The following is a 12,545-nucleotide window of genomic DNA, read 5'->3' on the forward strand; positions in this document are numbered from 1 at the left end:
ACCTCTATGGGAGCAGTGGTGCCCGTGTGACCTCAGCTCCATTCACCTCTATGGGAGCAGTAGTGTACATGTGACCTCCGCTCTATTCCCCTTTATGGGATCAATAGTGCCCGTGTGACCTCCGCTCCATTCACCTTTATGGGATCAATAGTGCCCGTGTGACCTCCGCTCCATTCACCTTTATGGGAGCAGTGGTGCCCGTGTGACCTCCGCTCCATTCACCTCTATGGGAGCAGTGGTTCCTGTGTGACCTTCGCTCCATTCCCCTCTATGGGAGCTGTGGTGCCCGTGTGACCTCCGTTCACCTCTATGTGATGTGTGAAGGTGCAGCGTTCTCCCCAGGATCGGTCGGTGGTCATACATTTGTCTTCTCCTGTGATATATTTGGCCCCTTTAAACGTTACCTAAATAAATCTGCACAATCCCTCTAAGAGATTCCCCTATATTGTCAGCAGTCATAGACCCCTGTAATAGCCTCCTTGTGTCCCTATGACAACACTACTTCCCCCTCTGTGGTCCATAGTTATCATAGTGACATCAGAGATGTGATGCTCCCGGCCTCCTTGTGTCCCTATGACAACACTTCTTCCCCCTCTGCGGTCCATAGTTATCATGGTGACATCAGAGGTGATGCTTCCAGCCTCTTTGTGTCCCTATGACAGCACTTCTTCCCCTCGCTCTGGCCCATAGTTATCATAGTGACATCAGAGGTGATGCTTCCAGCCTCCTTGTGTCCCTATGACAACTCTTCTTCCCCCTCTGTGGCAAATAGTTATCATAGTGACATCAGAGGTGATGATCCAAGCCTCCCTTTGTCCCTATGACAACACTTATCCCCTCGCTGTGGCCCATACTTATCATTGTGCCATCAGACCCGCTTACCTTTTTCTGGCCTGTATAAGAAACTCGTGAGCACAGAAGTGTTGTCATAGGGACACAGGAAAATGTCCTGAATGGACTCCTGCTGTGCAGGTTTATTGCCGGCGCTCTGCTTGTTGTCAGTGAATAGCAGCAGGAATAACCCGCTCTCCTGACTGAATGCTTCTCACAGCTGAGGCTTTGTTACAGTGGTGTCTCGTCTAGAGGATTATTCAGGAGATAAAACCATCAATTGCAAAATAATAAAATCCTGTGTTATTCGTTTGCTCCAATGTGACGGAGGATAGAATACAACTGTGACAAACCCTCAGCTGCGAGGAATATCCGGCCTGTGCTGCTTTTCAGTCCTGGAATATATGATCACTGGCAGGGAGCGCAGATCCTGACAGTCCGGCAGCGAGCGCGGATCCTGACTGTCCGGCAGCGAGCGCGGATCCTGACAGTCCGGCAGCGAGCGCGGATCCTGACAGTCCGGCAGCGAGCGCGGATCCTGACAGTCCGGCAGCGAGCGCGGATCCTGACAGTCCGGCAGCGAGCGCGGATCCTGACAGTCCGGCAGCGAGCGCGGATCCTGACTGTCCGCCAGCGAGCGCGGATCCTGACTGTCCGCCAGCGAGCGCGGATCCTGTCCGCCAGCGAGCGCGGATCCTGACTGTCCGGCAGCGAGCGCGGATCCTGACTGTCCGGCAGCGAGCGCGGATCCTGACTGTCCGGCAGCGAGCGCGGATCCTGACTGTCCGGCAGCGAGCGCGGATCCTGACTGTCCGGCAGCGAGCGCGGATCCTGACTGTCCGGCAGCGAGCGCGGATCCTGACTGTCCGGCAGCGAGCGCGGATCCTGACTGTCCGGCAGCGAGCGCGGATCCTGACTGTCCGGCAGCGAGCGCGGATCCTGACTGTCCGGCAGCGAGCGCGGATCCTGACTGTCCGGCAGCGAGCGCGGACCCTGACTGTCCGGCAGCGAGCGCGGACCCTGACTGTCCGGCAGCGAGCGCGGACCCTGACTGTCCGGCAGCGAGCGCGGACCCTGACTGTCCGGCAGCGAGCGCGGACCCTGACTGTCCGGCAGCGAGCGCGGACCCTGACTGTCCGGCAGCGAGCGCGGACCCTGACTGTCCGGCAGCGAGCGTGGACCCTGACTGTCCTGCAGCGAGCGCGGACCCTGACTGTCCTGCAGCGAGCGCGGACCCTGACTGTCCTGCAGCGAGCGCGGACCCTGACTGTCCTGCAGCGAGCGCGGACCCTGACTGTCCTGCAGCGAGCGCGGACCCTGACTGTCCGGCAGCGAGCGCGGACCCTGACTGTCCGGCAGCGAGCGCGGACCCTGACTGTCCGGCAGCGAGCGCGGACCCTGACTGTCCGGCAGCGAGCGCGGACCCTGACTGTCCGGCAGCGAGCGCGGACCCTGACTGTCCGGCAGCGAGCGCGGACCCTGACTGTCCGGCACCGAGCGCGGACCCTGACTGTCCGGCACCGAGCGCGGACCCTGACTGTCCGGCACCGAGCGCGGACCCTGACTGTCCGGCACCGAGCGCGGACCCTGACTGTCCGGCACCGAGCGCGGACCCTGACTGTCCGGCACCGAGCGCGGACCCTGACTGTCCGGCACCGAGCGCGGACCCTGACTGTCCGGCACCGAGCGCGGACCCTGACTGTCTGGCAGCGAGCGCGGATCCTGACTGTCTGGCAGCGAGCGCGGATCCTGACAGTCCGGCAGCGATGAGGTAAGGAGCACAGGATTGTTATGGCGCCTGCTTGCTGACTGTCTCCTCCTGTTTTGCAGCCTTCTCCCACGTCCAAGTTCATTCTGGGATACACTGGAGCTGTCGTCAGCGCGGTCTCTATAGCAGTGAGTACACATTAGGCCCGGGGCCCCCATGACTGTTATATCAGGGGCCGCACCCTGTGTAGTACTAGTGATAAGGAGCCCGCTCCAGGCGCCGCTGATCTCCTCTAGGCCTCAAGCAAAGGCTGAAAGCTTTTAGTAGGAAAATGAATATATCCAATAGGTGAGATTGTAAGGTCTGCGGGCCCTATGATAACACTGAATGTCAGCAGGAAGTGTTGTCATAGGGGCACAGACAGATATTCAGTTCTCATTGGATGCTGTGACATCAGTTGAAGCAGCCCAATGTCCTATGATCGCGCCCCTAAGGAAGAAGTAAAATGTCATCTCCCTGCAGCGCCTCCACAGGTGACATGCAGCATTACACCCCTCTGATAGAAATTATTGGTGGCTACACCGACCGTCCATAGATGTCTCCATGTCAGGGTGCGCCAGGGAGCGAGCGCAGACAACGCTCATTAGCCTCCTGACCAATATGGCGCGGGCCGTTCTCCAGTGTCTCGGCCAATTACCAAATAATCATTACTGATCAAAGTGATGGCGACTAATTGGCCTCATTCATCCGCTGCCCTCACACTGCGTCTGCCGTTCACCCTGCGAAGTTACCATAACCCATTGCACGTCGCACCGCCCCCCCCGGCACATGGTATGTCGCACCGCCCACCCCCCCGGCACATTACACCGCCCCTCTGGCACATGGCACATCGCACCGTTCCCCAGCACATGGAACAGTCCCCCAGCACATGGCACATCGCACCGTCCTCTGGCAAATGGCACCGTCCCCCGGCACATGGCACGTTGCACCGTCCCCCGGCACATTGCACCGGCACATGGCACATTGCATCGGCACATGGCGCATTGCGCCGTCCCCCGGCACATGGCACGTTGCATCGGCACATGGCACATTGCACCATCCCCCGGCACATATGGCACCGTCCCCCGGCACATATGGCAACATCCCCCGGCACATGGCACGTTGCACCGGCACATGGCACGTTGCACCGTCCCCCGACACATGGCATCGGCACATGGCACATTGCACCATCCCCCGGCACATTGCACCGTCCCCCTGCACATTGCACCGTACCCCTGCACATTGCATCGGCACATTGCACCGTCCCCCGGCACATTACACATTGCACCGTCCCCCGGCGCATTGCACATTGCACCGTCCCCCAGCGCATTGCACATTGCACCGTCCCCCGGCGCATTGCACATTGCACCGTCCCCCGGCACATTGCACATTGCACCGTCACCCGGCACATTGCACCGTCCCCCGGCACATTGCACATTGCACCGTCCCCCGGCACATTGCACATTGCACCGTCCCCCGGCACATTGCACATTGCACCGTCCCCCGGCACATTGCATCGTCCCCCGGCACATTGCACATTGCACCGTCCCCCGGCACGTTGCACATTGCACCGTCCCCCGGCACGTTGCACATTGCACCGTCCCCCGGCACGTTGCACATTGCACCGTCCCCCGGCACGTTGCACATTGCACCGTCCCCCGGCACGTTGCACATTGCACCGTCCCCCGGCACGTTGCACATTGCACCGTCCCCCGGCACATTGCACCGTTCCCCCGTCCCCCGGCACATTGCACCGTTCCCCCGTCCCCCGGCACATTGCACCGTTCCCCTATTCCTATAGGGCGGTACGGTCTGCTGCACTGCATTCTGGTAACCACAAACTGCACACTACAGACCCAAGGTGGTAAAGAGAGGTCATGGCAGTACCACATTTGCCCCTGAGCTGCAGTGCCACACACTGACCACATACTGATTGGGCGTCGTCAATGGAAAGTCAGCAGACATGTTGTTTTCTAATCCTGTTCAATGCTTCTAAGTTCTAGTTACAGAAGAGAAAACTTTCTGAACCTTCTATGCCCTAAATAACCGAAGACTTTAGCCAGAAACACCTGATTAAAAACCTCAGGGGCGGAGCTCGTCTCAAGGAGGCAAAGAACACCAATGGGAAACTAGCTCCACCCCCGCGGAGCCGGCACCAGGCAGAGTCCAGGGTATCTGCTCTCACCAGGGGGCTCCTGTGATGACTTTACCCCCCATTTTACCTGTGCAGACATGTTCAGTGGTCCTCAGGGTCACCGAAGGTGTACCTCCATGTAGAGCCCCACCCCCACTGACACACCACCCATCCCATAATATAATCTGATGACTATCCCATATTCTAATCGGGCAGCTCCTCGCACTTAAAGGGTTGCAAAGAGTTAGAAAAACGTAGCTGCCTTTTCTTTTGTATCTGGTTATTTTGCTCTGCAACATTGAAGTAAATTGGGATGAGTTGCAATACCACACACAGCCTGTAAGCCGGCGGGGTGCTGTTTTTAAAGGAAACCAACTTTTTTTTTCTAATCCCGGACAAAAAAAAAAATCCTCCCCAACCCTGGGGAAAAATGTTCAAAGTAATTTGTAATTTATGATGGAAATGTTTACATAGCATATGATAATCCATATTTACCAGTAATTATTATTGTTTTTATTTTTAGTATTGTATTATTATTATTATAATTATTATTATTATTATTGTTGTTTTTATTTTTAGTATTGTTTTATTATTATTATTATTATTATTATTATTTTACATTCTAATTACTTTTATTTTATTATTATTATTTTACATTATTACTTTTATTTCATTTATTAAAATAATGATAATCAAATAATAGTAATAAAATATAACAAAATAAATATTATATAAAAACTATAATAAATAGTAATAATAAAGCTGTAATAATATTAATAGTTGTAGTAATAATAATAAAAGTAATAACAGCAAAAATAATAGTAGTAATATTAGCAATAATAGTAATAGTAATTTTTGTGCTTCTGCAATAGGCTAAAAAAAGTTGATTAAAATTGCAGCATTTCCTTCTAATAATCTCCTATTATAATCTTATATTATATTTCTTAACAGCCGTTAAATGAAAACAATAAGTCGAATTTCTTCCTTGCCAAAATAAACAAGCATTTGTTTGTATTAATATTATAATTTATTATTATTTGCATCTCTGGAATAAATCACTGGCTAGATGTGAATTTTTAATAAAAACTTTGAAAACTTTTTTTTTTTTCAACTTTGTGTTTTTTGTTTTTTTTAACGCCCTTGTCTTTTATTGCATTGCAATAGTCATTGACATTTTTTGGCGCTCATTTTTTTCAAAATGGCACGAGTGGTTAACTTTTCTTGTTTTGTGACTTTTTAGCACAAAATTTGCAAAAAAAACTTGAACTCGCATAAAATCATTCCAGAGGAGGAGGAGGAGAAGAAGCCGCATTTCTACCCAGCGCAATTGATGAATCAGCCGAAAACATCTGAAAACTCCAAGCCTCTCGCCCACAATGGCAAACATGGGGGAAAAAAACTAAACAGGCGGACGCATAAAATACACTTTTTAAAAAAGGCACAAATTAAAAACAGAATAAAGTGCAAATGAAAAACAGGCGAAAAACACCCAAACCCCCCAAAAAAGAGCAAATACAATAACGGATCGGCCACTGTATCTGTCTCTTTGCAGTTGCTTTTTCGACGCTGTGGCAAATGTTGTTACATTGTCGCCATTTTAAAGAGTGAGTGGGAAAGTGTCTGTGGTTATCTGTAAGTTACATATAGGAATGGCGACTTTTTTAAAAGTTACAAAAAGTCCAGTGAGGCGTAAAAGAGAAAAATGTCCGTAGACGGAAATGTTGACAAAATTTGGCGCAAATAACAACAGCGAAAACTGACGTCAAAATGTGAACATCGGATGAAGCTCACAGCGGCGAAACCAAATCTAATAAATTTTAGGGAGTAGAAAAATTCAGTTGTGTGCCAGGAGGGCAGCGCCTGGGCACATGTCCTGGCTTATAATGTGAGACACGACACTAGTGACTCAATGATTCCCCCTCCTCGTCCAGCGATCATCTCCCTGGTATTCGGCACCGTGCCCCCTCCCCATCCTACATTACACGGGCAGGTAATCAAAGCCTCGGCTCGGGGCGGAGGTCAGCGCCATCGGACACGGATTCCGTGGGAATCCATATAATTAATGGGCAGAGGTTAACTAGATCTCTGGTTAATCACCACAAATATTATCTGTCTCTGAGCTGGGATTCGGGGAGCCTGCCCCCTCCGCGGGCCGTGCCTGTCACCCCATGTGTGTTTTCCTGCTGCTCAGTGGGCAGCCGTCTCGGAGGGGTCCTGTTTAATTAATAGGAGACCACTGGGGGTGATGGCACTTGTTTTCAGGTCATCTCGCACTAATAGGCTCTCACTGGGAGGGGATTTGCAGCTAATTGACAGCAGCCATCAGTTAATGAAGTCTTTGGCCTCACGAGCCAGGGGGGCATCAGACAAAGACGCCACGTTTTGTTATACAGCGATCTGGTACCGCTCCGAACAGCGCGGAGAAAGGGGCACGGCGAGACAAAGCGCCGGAGCTTAGGGCTGCCCCATGCCGGGTGTGTGATAACGAGTATGCTCCAAATTAAAGGGGCGGCAGGGGATTAGTGATGTGAGCGGGAAACAAAGGAAGGAGCATTGTCTGATCCGACGGCAGGAGCTGCAGGTTATTACCACTTACACTGGATGCCGGCTTGTTAGAAAGTATTCACACCCCCATCGTGAGCCAGCTTACTGGATAATTTACCGGAGACGCAGAACTTTCCAGCCTCCTATCAGACCGGCCGTCACTTTTCCGCTTTATCATTGGAACATGTAGCAGAGCGGAGTTTGTCAGTATAGCAGAGCGAAATTTGTCATTTAGCCCCATGTACAATTCATACATTGTGGACACCCCAGAGCCCGTGCGGAGGCATCATCCCTGCGAAACCGACCCTGAGGCTCCGCACTACGGAGAGATAGGCACTCCGCGCACAGCCATGGATTATGGAGCAATGCTAGGGAGGAAAACTGCAGCATCCAAGAAAAGACGCTACTGTATGAGGCGGCGTTATGGGGGGTACGGACATTGTGACATGGGGCAGTAATGGTAGCCAGGGAGCGAAGAGCTGCATTATACTGGAATATTAATGGCACTGTGGTACTAAAGTGGTGACAATAGTAATGGAGGGGTGCTAGTATGAGATAGTAGTAATGATGGAGGGGTGCTAGTATGAGATAGTAGTAATGATGGAGGGGTGCTAGTATGAGATGGTAGTAATGATGGAGGCGTGCTAGTGGGAGATGGTAGTAATGATGGAGGGGTGCTAGTATGAGATGGTAGTAATGATGGAGGGGTGCTAGTATGAGATGGCACTAATGATGGAGGGGTGCTAGTGTGAGATAGTAGTAATGATGGAGGCGTGCTAGTATGAGATGGTAGTAATGATGGAGGGGTGCTAGTATGAGATGGTAGTAATGGTGGAGGGGTGCTAGTATGAGATGGTAGTAATGATGGAGGGGTGCTAGTATGAGATAGTAGTAATGATGGAGGGGTGCTAGTATGAGATGGTAGTAATGATGGAGGGTTCTAGTATGAGATGATAGTAATGGTGGAGGTGTGCTAGTATGAGATGGTAGTAATGATGCAGGGGTGCTAGTATGAGATGGCACTAATGATGGAGGGGTGCTAGTATGAGATAGTAGTAATGATGGAGGGGTGCTAGTATGAGATGGTAGTAATGATGGAGGGGTGCTAGTATGAGATAGTAGTAATGATGGAGGGGTGCTAGTATGAGATGGTAGTAATGGTGGAGGGGTGCTAGTGTGAGATGGTAGTAATGATGGAGGGGTGCTAGTATGAGAGGGTAGTAATGATGGAGGGGTTCTAGTATGAGATGGTAGTAATGATGGAGGGGTGCTAGTATGAGATGGTACTAATGATGGAGGGGTGCTAGTATGAGATGGTAATAATGATGGAGGGGTTCTAGTATGAGATGGTAGTAATGATGGAGGGGTGCTAGTATGAGATGGTAGTAATGGTGGAGGGGCGCTAGTATGAGATAGTAGTAATGATGGAGGCGTGCTAGTATGAGATGGTAGTAATAATGGAGGGGTGCTAGTATGAGATGGTAGTAATGATGGAGGGGTTCTAGTATGAGATGGTAGTAATGATGGAGGGGTGCTAGTATGAGAGGGTAGTAATGATGGAGGGGTTCTAGTATGAGATGGTAGTAATGATGGAGGGGTGCTAGTATGAGATGGTAGTAATGATGGAGGGGTGCTAGTATGAGATGGAAGTAATGGTGGAGGGGTGCTAGTATGAGAGGGTAGTAATGGTGGAGGGGTGCTAGTATGAGAGGGTAGTAATGGTGGAGGGGTGCTAGTATGAGATGGAAGTAATGGTGGAGGGGTGCTAGTATGAGATGGTAGTAATGATGGAGGGGTGCTAGTATGAGATGGTAGTAATGATGGAGGGGTGCTAGTATGAGATGGTAGTAATGGTGGAGGGGTGCTAGTATGAGATGGTAGTAATGGTGGAGGGGTGCTAGTATGAGATGGTAGTAATGATGGAGGGGTGCTAGTATGAGATGGTAGTAATGGTGGAGGGGTGCTAGTGTGAGATGGTAGTAATGATGGAGGGGTGCTAGTATGAGAGGGTAGTAATGATGGAGGGGTTCTAGTATGAGATGGTAGTAATGATGGAGGGGTGCTAGTATGAGATGGTAGTAATGATGGAGGGGTGCTAGTATGAGATGGTAGTAATGATGGAGGGGTTCTAGTATGAGATGGTAGTAATGATGGAGGGGTGCTAGTATGAGATGGTAGTAATGGTGGAGGGGTGCTAGTATGAGATGTTAGTAATGATGGAGGGGTGCTAGTATGAGATGGTAGTAATGATGGAGGGGTTCTAGTATGAGATGGTAGTAATGATGGAGGGGTGCTAGTATGAGAGGGTAGTAATGATGGAGGGGTTCTAGTATGAGATGGTAGTAATGATGGAGGGGTACTAGTATGAGATGGTAGTAATGATGGAGGGGTGCTAGTATGAGATGGAAGTAATGGTGGAGGGGTGCTAGTATGAGAGGGTAGTAATGGTGGAGGGGTGCTAGTATGAGAGGGTAGTAATGGTGGAGAGGTGCTAGTATGAGATGGAAGTAATGGTGGAGGGGTGCTAGTATGAGATGGTAGTAATGATGGAGGGGTGCTAGTATGAGATGGTAGTAATGATGGAGGGGTGCTAGTATGAGATGGTAGTAATGGTGGAGGGGTGCTAGTATGAGATGGTAGTAATGATGGAGGGGTGCTAGTATGAGATGGTAGTAATGGTGGAGGGGTGCTAGTATGAGATGGTAGTAATGGTGGAGGGGTGCTAGTATGAGATGGTAGTAATGATGGAGGGGTGCTAGTATGAGATGGTAGTAATGGTGGAGGGGTGCTAGTATGAGATGGTAGTAATGATGGAGGGGTGCTAGTATGAGATGGTAGTAATGGTGGAGGGGTGCTAGTATGAGATGGTAGTAATGGTGGAGGGGTGCTAGTATGAGATGGTAGTAATGATGGAGGGGTGCTAGTATGAGATGGTAGTAATGATGGAGGGGTGCTAGTATGAGAGGGTAGTAATGGTGGAGGGGTGCTAGTATGAGATGGTAGTAATGATGGAGGGGTGCTAGTATGAGATGGTAGTAATGATGGAGGGGTGCTAGTATGAGATGGTAGTAATGGTGGAGGGGTGCTAGTATGAGATGGTAGTAATGATGGAGGGGTGCTAGTATGAGATGGTAGTAATGGTGGAGGGGTGCTAGTATGAGATGGTAGTAATGGTGGAGGGGTGCTAGTATGAGATGGTAGTAATGATGGAGGGGTGCTAGTATGAAATGGTAGTAATGGTGGAGGGGTGCTAGTATGAGATGGTAGTAATGATGGAGGGGTGCTAGTATGAGATGGTAGTAATGATGGAGGGGTGCTAGTATGAGATGGTAGTAATGGTGGAGGGGTGCTAGTATGAGATGGTAGTAATGATGGAGGGGTGCTAGTATGAGATGGTAGTAATGATGGAGGGGTGCTAGTATGAGATGGTAGTAATGATGGAGGGGTGCTAGTATGAGATGGTAGTAATGGTGGAGGGGTGCTAGTATGAGATGGTAGTAATGATGGAGGGGTGCTAGTATGAGATGGTAGTAATGATGGAGGGGTGCTAGTATGAGATAGTAGTAATGATGGAGGGGTGCTAGTATGAGAGAGTAGTAATGATGGAGGGGTGCTAGTATGAGATGGTAGTAATGGTGGAGGGGTGCTAGTGGGAGATGGTAGTAATGATGGAGGGGTGCTAGTATGAGATGGTAGTAATGATGGAGGGGTGCTAGTATGAGATGGTAGTAATGATGGAGGGGTGCTAGTATGAGATGGTAGTAATGGTGGAGGGGTGCTAGTATGAGATGGTAGTAATGGTGGAGGGGTGCTAGTATGAGATGGTAGTAATGGTGGAGGGGTGCTAGTATGAGATGGTAGTAATGATGGAGGGGTGCTAGTATGAGATGGTAGTAATGATGGAGGGGTGCTAGTATGAGATGGTAGTAATGATGGAGGGGTGCTAGTATGAGATGGTAGTAATGGTGGAGGGGTGCTAGTATGAGATGGTAGTAATGATGGAGGGGTGCTAGTATGAGATGGTAGTAATGATGGAGGGGTGCTAGTATGAGATAGTAGTAATGATGGAGGGGTGCTAGTATGAGATGGTAGTAATGGTGGAGGGGTGCTAGTGGGAGATGGTAGTAATGATGGAGGGGTGCTAGTATGAGATAGTAATGGTGGAGGGGTGTTAGTATGAGATGGTAGTAATGATGGAGGGGTGCTAGTATGAGATGGTAGTAATGATGGAGGGGTGCTAGTATGAGATGATAGTAATGATGGAGGGGTGCTAGTATGAGATGATAGTAATGATGGAGGGGTGCTAGTATGAGATGGTAGTAATGATGGAGGGGTGCTAGTATGAGATGATAGTAATGGTGGAGGGGTGCTAGTATGAGATGGTAGTAATGATGGAGGGGTGCTAGTATGAGATGGTAGTAATGATGGAGGGGTGCTAGTATGAGATGGTAGTAATGATGGAGGGGTGCTAGTATGAGATGGTAGTAATGATGGAGGGGTGCTAGTATGAGATTGTAGTAATGATGGAGGGGTGCTAGTATGAGAGGGTAGTAATGATGGAGGGGTGCTAGTATGAGAGGGTAGTAATGATGGAGGGGTGCTAGTATGAGATGGTAGTAATGGTGGAGGGGTGCTAGTATGAGATGGTAGTAATGATGGAGGGGTGCTAGTATGAGATGGTAGTAATGATGGAGGGGTGCTAGTATGAGATGGTAGTAATGGTGGAGGGGTGCTAGTATGAGATGGTAGTAATGATGGAGGGGTGCTAGTATGAGATGGTAGTAATGGTGGAGGGGTGCTAGTATGAGATGGTAGTAATGGTGGAGGGGTGCTAGTATGAGATGGTAGTAATGATGGAGGGGTGCTAGTATGAGATGGTAGTAATGATGGAGGGGTGCTAGTATGAGATAGTAGTAATGATGGAGGGGTGCTAGTATGAGAGAGTAGTAATGATGGAGGGGTGCTAGTATGAGATGGTAGTAATGGTGGAGGGGTGCTAGTATGAGATAGTAATGGTGGAGGGGTGTTAGTATGAGATGGTAGTAATGATGGAGGGGTGCTAGTATGAGATGGTAGTAATGATGGAGGGGTGCTAGTATGAGATGATAGTAATGGTGACAGTACAGTATTCGGCACTCTTGGTAATAGTTGTTGGTTCGGTGTTGTACAGCAGTGCCCTTAGTGTATTGCGGTATTCAGCAGTAGTAATGGTGTTGTACAGCAGTTCCCCTAGTGTATTGTGGTATTCGGCAGTAGCGATGGTGTTGTACAGCAGTACCCTTAGTGTAT

At 49.9% G+C, this 12,545-nt stretch overlaps 1 protein-coding gene across 2 annotated transcripts in view; it reads left to right on the forward strand.

Annotated features, from left to right (window-relative positions):
• Positions 1-12,545, forward strand: part of SFXN5 (sideroflexin 5) — a 373,664-nt gene that overhangs the window by 132,398 nt on the left and 228,721 nt on the right. For both annotated transcript variants that reach the window (XM_073649478.1, XM_073649469.1), the window contains one exon: positions 2,662-2,727. In XM_073649478.1, the coding sequence (XP_073505579.1) occupies positions 2,662-2,727 (66 nt within the window). The remainder of the gene's footprint in view (positions 1-2,661; positions 2,728-12,545) is intronic.

The sequence above is a fragment of the Phyllobates terribilis genome, unplaced genomic scaffold, assembly GCF_046119375.1.
Source record: "Phyllobates terribilis strain yellow unplaced genomic scaffold, ASM4611937v1 Scaffold_1__5_contigs__length_1240528914, whole genome shotgun sequence".
In the NCBI taxonomy this organism is placed as follows: domain Eukaryota; kingdom Metazoa; phylum Chordata; class Amphibia; order Anura; family Dendrobatidae; genus Phyllobates; species Phyllobates terribilis.